The sequence below is a fragment of the Salmo trutta genome, chromosome 18 (genome assembly GCF_901001165.1).
Source record: "Salmo trutta chromosome 18, fSalTru1.1, whole genome shotgun sequence".
Taxonomy (NCBI): domain Eukaryota; kingdom Metazoa; phylum Chordata; class Actinopteri; order Salmoniformes; family Salmonidae; genus Salmo; species Salmo trutta.
The window spans coordinates 50,866,611-50,880,837 of record NC_042974.1 but is presented as its reverse complement, the minus strand read 5'-3'; the positions used below and the strand labels follow the sequence as shown (position 1 = coordinate 50,880,837).

The window sequence follows — 14,227 nt, the reverse complement described above, 5'->3', positions numbered from 1 at the left end:
GAATGAACAGGAAACGCAAATTTTTGTTTTTAAAACGTTTAATTACAGTATTCCCTACTGAACATGACCCTGATCTATTCAGTTTTATGGCCATAAACTTGAATACTGTCTGTTGGTATGCGTTTTCTGTAGAAATGACTTCAATCTTGAGGTTCTACATGCCTTTGTGGAGCTGCATGAATTCACAGACCTCAACCTGGTCCAGGCCCTCAGGTAACACACACACACACACACACATCTCTCTTGCACGCATGCACACACGCACACACACACTCCCTTATGATTGCATGTCCTCTCACCCAGGCAGTTCCTTTGGAGTTTCCGGTTGCCAGGCGAAGCTCAGAAGATCGACAGGATGATGGAGGCGTTTGCCCAGAGATACTGTCACTGTAACCCTGGGGTCTTCCAGCACAGCGGTATAGAAAGGCCACCATTTTCTCTCTCTCTCACACACACACACACACACACACACACACACACACACACACACACACACACACACACACACACTAACCTTCCCGTCCCTCTCTGTGCTCCAGATACGTGTTATGTGTTGTCATTTGCTGTGATCATGCTGAACACCAGTCTCCATAACCCCAATGTGAAGGACAAACCCTCCCACCAGAGATTCAGCGCCATGAACAGAGGAATCAACGATGGAGGTGACCTGCCCGAAGACCTACTCAGGGTAACTATCACTTTCTCCATCCCTCTGTCCTTTTATAAAGCTCTCTCTCTTCCCCTCCCTTTATCTATACCTCTTGTCTCTTCCACCCTCTATCCATACAATACTAGAGGTTGAGGACCTGGTCACACATGAGAAACCATCCTGTGTTTGCAGCAAACGTCTGTCTATATACAGTGTCGTAACGATGTGCAAATAGTGAAAGTAGAAAAAAGAAAATGAACCAACATAAATATGGGTTGTGTTTACAATGGTGTTTGTTCTTCACTGGTTGTCCTTTTCTTGTGGCAACATGTCACAAATCTTGCTGCTGTGATGTCACACTGGTATTTCACCCAATACATCAATTAAAATAAAATGTTATTGGTCACATACACATACATCAATTAAAATAAAATGTTATTGGTCACATACACATACATCAAATAAAATAAAATGTTATTGGTCACATACACATATTTAGCAGACGTTATTGTGGGTGTAGCGAAATGCTTCTGTTCCTAGCTCCAACATCGCAGTAGTACAGCGCCCTCCACTAATAATGGCACCCTTGGTAAATATGAGCAAAATATGAGAAAAAAAATGTCTTGTTTATCCTCTTGGTCTTTCATTCAAAAATATTCACATAAATCCAAAATGTAATTAAAGTAAACAAAAAATGTAATCATAAAACACACATTTTTCTCAAATGTGTGTGCCACAGTTATTGGCACCCTTCATTCAATACTTTGTGCAAGCTCCCTTTGCCAAGATAACAGCTCTGAGTCTTCTCCTATAATGTGTAATGAGGTTGGAGAACACATGGCAAGGAATCTCCTCTTTAGCACATCCCATCGATGTGCTCCCTCTGCTGTCTCCTGAAGTCCACGATCAGCTCCTTCGTTTTGTTGACGTTGAGGGAGAGGTTATTTTCCTGGCGGAGTGGGAGTTTATCAAAATTGGATTTGTTTTTGAATTCTTTGTGGATCTGTGTAATCTGAGGGAAGTATGTGTCTCTAAGGTCATACATTTGGCAGGAGGTTAGGAAGTGCAGCTCAGTTTCCACCTCGTTTTGTGGGAAGTCTCTCTTTCTCAATATCTCTCCATGTCTCTCTCTCTTCTCTCGTCTCTCTCAATTCAATTTGCTTTATTGGCATGACGTAACAATTTACATATTGCCAAAGCGTACTTTGGAGATTAAGTGATACATTTACAATATTAAGATAATAATAATCAAGATTGTCAACGGTACAATGAGTAACAACAATAATGAAGCGTAAAAATAACCATACAATTGACAATAACATAGAGGACATGTGCAGGTTGGTTGGTCTGTCAGACACTGTCCCTCATTTTATGGCAGCTATGTAGTGCGCTGCCAACCCACAGCGCTCTGCGTCCTCCCCCAACAGGATGGGTAGCCTATTCTCATCAGAGAGGTCTTTGAAACCTTGAATAAGGAAATTACACTTTGTTTTATATTTTGGACATTTTGTCAGGAAATACAGCTCTGTCTCAGGTTCTGCTGTGGTGTAGTGGTTGCACAGCCTTTTCTCTACACGGAGCCAGGTTTCCTGTGTCCACCCTTCCCAATGACAAGGCTGTGCTCATCGAGCATGTACTTTGTAAAGATTTTAATCAGTCACCATGGTCAAATAGTTTGCCATGGTGCCAGATAGCACTGATTTGTGCTTGTGTTTTTGGTCTAATTCCCTGAGATCTGGATCTTCTCTGGAAAATGAATTATTTTTGTCTTTTTTGGGTGTACTGCCAGGGCCCAGGTCTGGCAGTACTGCTGTAGCAGGTCCAGACTCTGCTGTAGGCCATGTGCTGTGGGTGACAGCAGGCACAGGTCATCTGCAAAGTGCAGGCGTTTAACCTTTCAATTGTGGAGACTAACACCAGGGGCTGAGGATTTTTCTAGAATACCACTATTGATGTAAATATTGAAGAGCGTGGGGCTCAGATTGCAAACCTGGCAAAGGCTAAAGAATTGTTATTTTCTTACCTATTTTGATGCTGCGCGTATTGCCAGTTTTAATAATGTCATATGTTTTACCCCCTACACCACCTTCAATAACTTTGTAGAACAGACCTGTAGGCAAAATAGAATCATATGCATTTTGGAAGTCGATAAAGCAAGCGTACATTTTGGTGTTATTTTGGTGGACATGTTTATCTATCAGGGTGTGTAGGGTGTAAATAGGATTGGTCATGTAATGTTTTGGTATGAATTGAATTTGGCTTTTACTCAAGACATTGTGCTTATTAAGGAAGTTTAGAACTCTTGCATTTATAATACTACAGAAAACCTCCCTCAAATTATTGTTCACACAAATGCGTCTGTAATTGTTAGGGTCAAATATGTCTCTGTTCTTAAAGATTGGGGTTATGTGTCCTTTATTCCAGATGTCAGGAAAATAACCTACAGTCAGGATCAAATTAAACAGTTTTAATATAACCAATTGAAATTTTGCACTAGTGAATTTGAGCATCTCATTTAGGATGCCATCAGGTCTGCATGCTTTTTTTAAATTTAAGGGCCTGAAGTTTCTTAGAGCTCCTGGTCAGACACTGGGGATTCCAATGGATTTTTATTGTTCTTTATAGCTTTTTCTAATCCATTCAATTTCTCATGAATTTGGCATTGCTCTGTGTTTGCATCAGTTTGAATGGTGTTGTAGTGTTTTAAAATGGGTTGTCCATATGTCACCATTTTTGTATTGCTAATTCCTCTAGTTTCATTTTTTTTTGGGGCGTTTTCCAATTTTGCCCAAAAATGTTTGTTCATGCACTACTCAATTAGTGTCAGCTGCTTGCTGTTGTACTGGGCTTTTTTGGTTCTGAGCGTATGTTTATAGAGTTTTAGTCTCACAGTAATAAGGCGTAAGGAGTAATTCACCATTATTTGGGTCTCTGTGCTTTTGGTTTGATAGTGTTGTCATCTGTGGTCTTTTTTGGTTTGTTTTTTTATAAATCCAGTTGTGCTTCTTTTGCCGTTTGCCTGACTATATTGTTGATGTTTTTTTTACTGACAGATTGATGCCTTCTTTACTGTGAGTGGATGTGGTTTCCAGAAAGTTATCTAAAAGTGTTTAGATTTATCTTTCTCCATCTCTCTCTCTCCATACCTTTCTATCTCTTTCCATCTCTCTTTCCAAATCTCTCTCCCTCCATATCTCTCTCCCTCCATATCTCTCTCCCTCCATATATCCCTCTCCATATCTCTCTCCCTCCATATCTCTCTCCCTCCATATCTCTCTCCCTCCATATCTCTCTCCCTCCATATCTCTCTCCCTCCATATCTCTCTCCCTCCATATCTCTCTCCCTCCATATCTCTCTCCCTCCATATCTCTCTCCCTCCATATCTCTCTCTCTCCATATCTCTCGCTCTCCATATCTCTCGCTCTCCATATCTCTCGCTCTCTCGCTCTTTCTCTCTCTCTATATATCGCTCGCTCTCTATATCGCTCTCTCGCTATATATCGCTCTCTCTATATCACTCTATATCGCTCTCTCGCTCTATATCACTCTATCGCTCTCTCGCTCTATATCACTCTATATCGCTCTCTCGCTCTATATCGCTCTCTCTATATTGCTCTCTCTATATCGCTCTCTCGCTCTCTCTCTATATATCCCTCTCTCGCGCTCTCTCTCTATATATCGCTCTCTCTATATATCGCTCTCTCTATATATATCGCTCTCTCTCTCTCTATATATCGCTCTCTCTCTCTCTATATATCGCTCTCTCGCTCTCTATATATCGCTCGCTCTCTCTCTATATATCGCTCTCTCGCTCTCTATATATCGCTCTCTCGCTCTCTCTCTATATATCGCTCTCTCGCTCTCTCTCTATATATCGCTCTCTCGCTCTCTCTCTATATATCGCTCTCTCGCTCTCTCTCTATATATCGCTCTCTCGCGCTCTCTCTATATATCGCTCTCTCGCGCTCTCTCTATATATCGCTCTCTCGCGCTCTCTCTATATATCGCTCTCTCGCTCTCTCTCTATATATCGCTCGCTCTCTCGCTCTCTCTCTATATATCGCTCGCTCTCTCGCTCTCTCTCTATATATATCGCTCGCTCTCTCGCTCTCTCTCTATATATCGCTCTCTCTCTATATATCGCTCTCTCGCTCTCTCTCTCTCGCTCTCTCTCTATATATCGCTCTCTCGCTCTCTCTCTATATATCGCTCTCTCTCTATATATCGCTCTCTTTCTATATATCGCTCTCTCTCTATATATCGCTCTCTCTCTATATATCGCTCTCTCTCTATATATCGCTCTCTCTATATATCGCTCTCTCTCTATATCGCTCTCTCTCTATATATCGCTCTCTCTCTATATATCGCGCTCTCTCTATATATCGCTCTCTCGCTCTCTCTCTATATATCGCTCTCTCGCTCTCTCTCTATATATCGCTCTCTCGCTCTCTCTCTATATATCGCTCGCTCGCTCTCTCGCTCTCTCTATATATATCGCTCTCTCGCTCTCTCTATATATATCGCTCTCTCTCGATATATCGCTCTCTCTCGATATATCGCTCTCTCGCTCTCTCTCGATATATCGCTCGCTCTCTCTCTATATATCGCTCTCTCGCTCTCTCTCTATATATCGCTCTCTCTCTATATCGCTCTCTCGCTCTCTCTATATATATCGCTCTCTCGCTCTCTCTCTATATATCGCTCTCTCGCTCTCTCGCTCTCTCTCTATATCTCGCTCTCTCTCTATATATCGCTCTCTCTATATATCGCTCTCTCTCTATATATCGCTCTCTCTCTATATATCGCTCTCTCTCGATATATCGCTCTCTCTCGATATATCGCTCTCTCTCGATATATCGCTCTCTCTCGATATATCGCTCTCTCTCGATATATCGCTCTCTCTCTCGCTCTCTCGCTCTCTCTCTCGCTCTCTCGCTCTCTCTCTCGCTCTCTCGCTCTCTCTCTATATCGCTCTCTCTCTATATATCGCTCTCTCTATATATCGCTCTCTCTATCGCTCGCTCTCTCTATCGCTCGCTCGCTCTATATATCGCTCGCTCGCTCTCTATATATTTCTCTCTATCTATCTATCTATCTATCTATCTATCATCTCTGTGTGTGTATATATATCTCCATCTCTCTCTCGCGCTCTCTGTAGAACCTGTATGAGGGTATAAAGAACGAACCCTTTAAAATTCCAGAGGATGATGGGAATGACCTCACACACACTTTCTTCAACCCTGACCGGGAGGGCTGGCTACTCAAACGAGGTGAGAGAGTCAACTTTGCTGTAAAAGTCTTATAGAGCACAGGACAGCAAGCTTTATTGATGCTTCCACTCCCTCAGATGGACAGATGCAGAACTACACTCTCCTGTTTGGTCTTCTCATTCATGCCAAGAATATAGCGTATATAATGAGTATAAACATATATAATGTGTATAAGTATTTATGGCTCAATGTAGTTTGTCTTTGTTTTTTTTCTTCCTCATTTGTTTTGGGGGATTTTGGTCTCCAGGAGGTATGTAAATATGTATTTATGGATTGGAAGCCTGACGCCTTGATCACACCAACAGCGTCATTTTGGTACACTAGAAGTACATTCATTTCCAATGGAACATATGCGTCAAACTGTATGTGTAGACGGCTTGACAGAAATGGTAGCAGAAGGTGAATGTTGAACTATTGTTGCATACATATCCAGATGATGCTGCTTACTATTTTGCGTAATAACGCTATCGGTGTGATCAAGGCGTTAACCTCCTCAGCCTGTATGTGCTTTGCTTCTTGGTGCTGCTTCCCATACTCTGCCATGCAACCCATGGTTTTGTCCAATGAAAATCTACTGTTAACTATGATTTCATTATAAAGAATGAAATGGTGTTTAATTGTTGGTAATATGTGATTTATCTGCTTTTTAATCTGTGCACGATGTCATTGAATTCAACGCAAACAACATTTAAACCTAACCCTACCATCCAATCAGTATGTCAACAATAGAGATATATAGAGGACTCTAGTGCTCAAAAGCCCGTTGCAGCATGGGCAGGGCAATTGAGGACTTTTACCATTTTGAAGTAGTCAACTGGGTTGGACTTCCTATGGGTTAAAAAAATGATCACAATTCCATCCGGGTCATCAGGAGGGATCAGCTAATGAATTATACTTGTGAGCAAATATTCCATAACTGCAGGTGGCAGTAAATCGGCAACCTTTATACCTGTTCAAACAACACACTCCAGGTGGCATTATGCACCTTTTCAGTTTTAGCAACTCACAGATGTAGTAGTAGTAGAAGAAGAAAATGTACTACTTCAAAATGGAGATGGCCTCAATGGCACTGCCTGTGCACTTATAGATGCCATAATGGGACAGATACAAAGAAGAGTCCTCTATCATTCTGTATGATCTCAACTAATGCATTGCATTCATGGTTGACTTTGTTGCCATCATGCTGTGTCTTCTGAGAAGCATGACTTCATTAAAGACTACCTGGAATGCGTCTATAGCCTCCTGCCTGATCCTGGCTGATGTCTGTGCTGCCATCTGTCTGTCTGGACTGTCTAGGGGCACCTTTTTTAATCTGTGGATTTTGCTTGTTCTAACCCATTCATCTTATGGATCCTGATTGAACTCTGACCTTTAACCCCCTCAGGAGGGCGTGTGAAGACGTGGAAGAGAAGATGGTTCATCCTCACAGACAACTGCCTGTACTACTTTGAGTTCACTACTGTGAGTTGCTCTCTTTCTATTCCTCTCTCTTTTTCTGTTATGCTTTTTTTGCCATTACATGCAATGTACCAGTTGTGAGCTTTAATGCTCTCGCTGTGCTTTCTCTCTTCTCGTTTCTCACTCCTCCCTCCCTCCAGGATAAGGAGCCTAGGGGTATCATCCCTCTGGAGAATCTGAGTATTAGAGAGGTGGACGACTCCAAGAAACCAGTAAGTTACTTCCTTTCTCTCTCCCTCTTTTCCTGTGCTCTTTCTCCCTGTTTCCTTTTAAAAGCCTCTGAGTCACATCGATCTCTCTCCCTCGCTTTCTCTCTCTCTCTCTCAGAACTGTTTTGAGCTGTTCATCCCGGACCACAGGGATCAGGTGATCAAGGCATGTAAGACCGAGGCGGACGGACGTGTTGTCGAGGGCAACCACACTTTCTATCGAATCTCCGCCCCCACAGCCGAGGAAAAGGAGGAGTGGATCACCAGCATAAAGTGAATTCTTGGTGGTGTCCCAATAACCTCTCATTCTTCCTGAAGTGTATATGCATTCAAAAAAAGCACCATTGGATTTGTGTAGGCATGCGCTAGAGGGACTTTCCATATACAGTTGAAGTCGGAAGTTTACGTACACCTTAGCCAAATACATTTAAACTCAGTTTTTCACAATTCCTGACATTTAATCCAAGTAAAAATTCCCTGTCTTTGGTCAGTTAGGATCACCACTTTATTTTAAGAATGTGAAATGTCAGAATAATAGTAGAGAAGGATTTATTTCAGCTTTTATTTATTTCATCACATTCCCAGTGGGTCAGAAGTTTACATGCACTCAATTAGTATTTGGTAGCATTGCATTTAAATTGTTTAACTTGGGTCAAACGTTTTGGGTAGCCTTCCACAAGCTTCCCACAATACGTTTGGTGAATTTTGGCCCATTCCTCCTGACAGAGATGTTGTAACTGAGTCGGGTTTGTAGGCCTCCTTGCTCGCACATGCATTTTCAGTTCTGCCCACATTGTCTATAGGATTGAGGTCAGGGCTTTGTGATGGCCACTCCAATACCTTGACTTTGTTGCCATTTTGCCACAACTTTGGAAGTATGCTTGAGGTCATTGTCCATTTGGAAGACCCATTTGCGATCAAGCTTTAACTTCCTGACTGATGTCTTGAGATGTTGCTTCAATATATCCACATAATTTTCCTCCCTCATGATGCCATCTATTTTGTGAAGTGCACCAGTCCCTCCTGCAGCAAAGCACCCCCACAACATGATGCTGCCACCCCCGTGCTTCATGGTTGGGATGGTGTTCTTCGGCTTGCTAGCATCCCCCTTTTTCCTCCAAACATGACGATGGTCATTATGGCCAAACAGTTCTATTTTTGTTTCATCAGACCAGAGGACATTTCTCCAAAAAGTATGATCTTTGTCCCCATGTGCAGTTGCAAACCGTAGTCTGGCTTTTTTATGGCGGTTTTGGAGCAGTGGCTTCTTCCTTGCTGAGCGGCCTTTCAGGTTATGTCTCTATAGGACTAGTATTACTGAGGATATAGATATTTTTGTACCGGTTTCCTCCAGCATCTTCACAGGGCCCTTTGCTGTTGTTCTGGGATTGATTTGCACTTTTCGCACCAAATTACGTTCATCTCTAGGAGACAGAACGTGTCTCCTTCCTGAGCGGTATGATGGCTGCGTGGTCCCATGGTGTTTATACTTGCGTACTATTGTTTGTACAGATGAACGTGGTACCTTCAGGTGTTTGGAAATTGCTCCCAAGGATGAACCAGACTTTTGGAGGTCTAAAAAACTATTCTGAGGTCTTGACAGATTTCTTTTGATTTTCCCATGATGTCAAGCAAAGAGGCACTGAGTTTGAAGGTAGGCCTTGAAATACATCCACAGGTACACCTCCAATTGACTCAAATTATGTCAATTAGCCTATCAGAAGCTTCTAAAGCCATGACATAATTTTCCTCAAATTTTCCAAGCTGTTTAAAGCCACACTTCTGACCCACTGGAATTGTGATACAGTGAATTAGAAGTGAAATAATCTGTCTCTAAACAATTGTTGGAAAAATTACTTGTCATGCACAAAGTAGATGTCCTAACCGACTTGCCAAAACTATAGTTTGTTAACAAGAAATTTGTGGAGTGGTTGAAAAACTAGTTTTAATGACTCCAACCTAAGTGTATGTAAACTTCCGACTTCAACTGTACCAGTCATTTACTTTCAAATCCATTCCGGGAAGTGAACAAGTGCACACTTTGGGAGAAAGGAGAGAGTTTTGGGTCTTATTTGTTTCAAGTCATGTCCTATCCTTCATCTGTATGATCCTGCTCTAGTCTCATGCCCAAAAGTTAAATTCATATTGCTCTCCCCTCTCTTAATGTAGAAAAGGCATCAGCAGGGACCCCTTCTACGAAATGCTGGCAGCCCGGAAGAAGAAGGTGTCTGCCCTGACAAGTCTGTAGGAAGGACCCATGCTCCAGCACTTCAGCAGGAGGAGCAGGCCTCACTCTATTCTACAGCCCCGTGTTTGTGCCCATGGACCTGAACTAAAGGAACCATGGAACTGTATACACAAGAAAGCAGAAGATCCCCAAAGCCTGTTGAAAGTCTAGGTGGACGCTGTCATCATATTGATCTTGCGTTCTTCAGATTCACAAACACTCGAGGGGAAAGATTATGAAGGGGCACAGGGTTGGGACAGGAATGCAGGGAGGATTAGATGTCCTTTTTCAGTGCCCTCTACAGGAAGTTACATAGTGCAATATTATGCTTTGATAAAAATGAACAGAGGAGGGCAACATGAACCTATTTTTACACAAACCTCTTTTTCTGAGGGTTCTTGTCATAGTGCTGGTGTAACTACAGAACATTTCTTTCTGAATGGTTCTCATAACAAACCACCACTGTTTCTCCTCTCTCTCTGTCTCTCTCTGTCTCTCTCTGTGTCTCTCTGTGTCTCTCTGTGTGTGTCTCTCTCTGTCTCTGCTTCTCTCTTTCTTTGGTTCCATGTTTGTTTAAATGTGTCCAGGTAATTGGTAGGAATTGCCAGGGACTGACCTCACGATGCAATATCACGCTACTTAGGTGCCGATACGATATGTATTGAGATTCGATATTCCAAACATATTTCTCAGGATATGTCTGCTGCAGAGGGACAAGAGAGCCATGAGATAACGAGTTTTGATCAGTCATGGAAATGAAATTGCTGAAAACAAAATGGCTCCCTATTTCAAACGAAGATGGAGAACAAGCTATAAATGAGTTTTGGTGCAGGTAAAGCCAACTAGCGCAACAATAATATTGCCATATTGTCAAAACGATATGATGCATCATCAAAAATAATATCCCGATATGTAACCGTACCGATTTTATTCCCGCATCCCTAGTAATTGGGCTGTGTCAGTGAGCCAGGGTTTGAGATATGGGAGCTGGGTCGGCAGAATAGTTGCAAAAAACTGTCTACCCAAAGCCTTTCTTTGCCATCACTGTATTAGTTCTGCTCTTCATTTAGTTTTTTTGTGTTGATACCTCTTTTACTGCAACTGCACAGTCACGTGGAAGGAGGAGGAATGGCAGAAGGGGGAGAAAGAAGTCAAGGTGAGAGGTAGACAAAGGATCATAACATCACTTTGTTTCGGGTTGAACTATTCAGTCTTTTATTCTGATATTGTGACAATTTAAAAGTACTTTTGTAGAAGCAGCAATATGTTTGCAGAGAAAGGATTTGGTGAATAAATAAAAGACCTAAGGTCTAAGACCTTATTACAGTGTTATACAGTTATGTGCTGTCTGTTACAAATGTGTTATGATAGAGATGCATCTCTTATGATATCAAAGTGCTCTTTGGAGGGCTGTGACGAAGTTTTTATAATGGCAAATAAATTAATCGACAATTGTTTTGTTCTCAATGTACTGATTATGAAATGCAAGTCAAGATTGAATAATATAAGTTTATTTACCTATAATGCACATAATTTGTTTTTGTATCATGAAGGTTTGTGCTGTTTATACCCTTATTATGCCATCATGTTTTTGTTCATTTGATTTCAGATTACCAAAAATAAATCTCCAATGCTAGTCTAATTTTTCCTTTCTTTGTTTAAGATTTGACTTGGCAAGTGAGGTTAAACTCAGTAAAAACTTTATTTTGACATTGGACATAACCACACTAGACACAGAGACACGGTGATATATGGGCCACGTTTCATAGCACAAGCCTTTTGAGCTGATTGACAGGCAGAACAAAAAGTGTTTGGAATGGGTGAGTTTTTAGGACAACGTTTTGTCAGAAGTTTTGTCTAACTAGCTAGTAAGATTGATGTCTACTGAAAATGCGGGGCTAGCTAGCTAGCAAACAGCTGACAGTGGCTGTCAGAAAACTAGGAGGACATGGAAGGTTGAGAGGGTTGAGTTTTAACAGAATGTCACATTAAAGGCACTAAAATTGAAGCCGGACAAATGGCAGAAATGTATTGCGGGGGAGACCATACAGAAATGTTAAATATTACAGTGCATTCGGAAAGCATTCAGACCCCTTCACCTTTTCCACATGTTACGTTACAGCCTTATTCTAAAATGGATAAAATCGTTTTTTCCCTCATCAATCTACACATAATACCCCCCCCCAAAAAAATGTATTTACATTTTTGCAAATGTATTTCAAAGAAAAAATGGCAATATCACATTTACATAAGTATTCAGACCCTTTACTCAGTACTTTGTTGAAGCACCTTTGTTAGTGAGTACAGCCTTGTCTTGTTGGGTATGACGCTATAAGTTTGGCACATGTATTTGGGGAGTTTGTCCCATTCTTCTCTGCAGATCCTGTCAAGCTCTGTCAGGTTGGATGGGGAGGATTGCTGCACAGCCATTTTCAGTTCTCTCCAGAGATGTTCAAGTCCGGGCTCTCGCTGGGCCACTCAGGGACATTGAGACTTGTCCTGAAGCAACTCCTGCGTTGTCTTAGCTTTGTGCTTAAGTTGTTGACCTGTTGGAAGGTGAACCATCGCCCCAGTCTGAGGTCTTGAGCGCTCTGGACCAGGTTTTCATCAAGGATCTCTCTGTACTTTGCTCCGTTAATCTTTCCCTTGATCCTGACTAGTCCCTCAGTCCCTGCCGCTGGAAAACATCCCCACAGTATGATGCTGCCACTACCATGCTTCACAGTAGTGATGGTGCCAAGTTTCCTCCAGACGTGACGCTTGGCATTCAGGCCAAAGAGTTCAATCTTGGTTTCATCAGACCAGACAATCTTGTTTCTCATGGTCTGAGAGTCCTTTAGGCAAACTCCAAGCGAGATTTCATGTGCCTTTTGAGGAGTAGCTTCCGTCTGGCCTCTCAATCATAAAGGCTTTATTGGTGGAGTACTGCAGAGATGGTTGTCCTTCTGGAAGGTTCTCCCATCTCTACAAAGGAACACTGGAGCTCTATCAGAGTGACCATCGGGTTCTTCCCCTGACCAAGACCATTCTCCCCTGATTGCTCAGTTTGGGCGGCCAGCTCTAGGAAGAGCCTTACTGGCTCCAAACTTCTTCCATTTAAGAATAATGTTCTTGGAGACCTGCAATGCTGCAGAAATGTTTTGGTACCCTTCCCCAGATCTGTGCCTCCACACAATCCGGTCTCGGAGCTCTACGGACAATTCCTTCGACCTCACGGCTTGGTTTTTACTGTGGGAACTTACTCTATATAGACAGGTGTGTGCCTTTCCAAATCATGTCCAATCAATTGAATTGAATCCAATGAAGTTGTAGAAACATCTCAAGGATGATCAATGGAAACCGGATGCACCTGAGCTCAATTTCGAGTCTCATAGCAAAGTGTCTGAATACTTATGTAAATAAGGTATTTCTGTTTTTGTTTTGTCATTATTGGTCATTGTATGTTGATTGAGGAGGATTTTTTTTATTTGATCAATTTTAGAATAAGGCTGTAATGTAACAGAATGTGGAAAAAGTCAAGGGGTCTGAATACTTTCCAAATGTACTGTACATCTTGAATATATTTACATTTTGTTAAATGTATTGTGCAATATATTAGAGTAACAATATGCTAAAATATATTGTGCATAATATATATTTGAGATATATTTTTGGTAATATATAGTGTTGTGACCATATTATACATGTGTTATTCACAATATATTTGAAAATGTATTGATATAGGAATGTTTTTATATCATTGGAACTGTCACCATTCATTGAACGTTTTGAAACTGAACAAAAATATAAACGCAACATGTAAAGTGTTTCATGAGCTGAAAAAGAAAATCCCAGAAATGTTTCATATTCACAAAAAGCTTATTTCTCTCAAATTGTGTGCTCAAATTTCTTTACATCCCTGTCAGTGAGCATTTCTCCTTTACCAAAATAATCCATCAACCTGACAGGTGTGTCATATCAAGAAGCTGACTAAACAGCATGATCATTACACAGGTGCACCTTGTGCTTGGGACAATAAAGGCCACTTAACATGTGCAGTTTGTCACACAACACAATGCAACAGATGCCTCAAGTTTTGAGGGAGCGTGCAATTGGCATGCTGGCTACAGGAATGTCCAACAGAGCTGTTGCCAGATAATTTAATGTTCATTTCTCTATCATTAGCTGCCTCCAATGCCGTTTTAGAGTATTTAGCAGTACATCCAACCGGCCTTACAACCGCAGACCTCGTGTAACCATGCTAGCCCAGGACCTCCACATCTGGCTTCTTCACCTGCAGGATCATCTGAGGTGGTGCTGAAGGGTATTTTTGTCTGTAATAAAGCCCTTTTGTGGGGAAAAACTAATTCTGATTGGCTGAGCCTGGCTCCCCAGTGGGTGGGCCTATGCCCTCCATGGCCCACCTATGGCTGC

At 41.7% G+C, this 14,227-nt stretch overlaps 1 protein-coding gene across 4 annotated transcripts in view; it reads left to right on the top strand.

The window, feature by feature from the left end:
• Positions 1-11,456, top strand: part of LOC115153473 (cytohesin-1) — a 49,589-nt gene extending 38,133 nt beyond the window's left edge. For 3 of the 4 annotated variants that reach the window (XM_029698946.1, XM_029698948.1, XM_029698947.1), the window contains exons 6-13: positions 133-213; positions 304-416; positions 540-688; positions 5,809-5,921; positions 7,303-7,381; positions 7,519-7,590; positions 7,706-7,860; positions 9,757-11,456. In XM_029698946.1, the coding sequence (XP_029554806.1) occupies positions 133-213; positions 304-416; positions 540-688; positions 5,809-5,921; positions 7,303-7,381; positions 7,519-7,590; positions 7,706-7,860; positions 9,757-9,835 (841 nt within the window). In that variant the 3' untranslated portion in view covers positions 9,836-11,456. The remainder of the gene's footprint in view (positions 1-132; positions 214-303; positions 417-539; positions 689-5,808; positions 5,922-7,302; positions 7,382-7,518; positions 7,591-7,705; positions 7,861-9,756) is intronic. The other variant, XM_029698945.1, reaches the window with a different exon arrangement.
• The last annotated feature ends 2,771 nt before the right edge of the window (positions 11,457-14,227 follow it).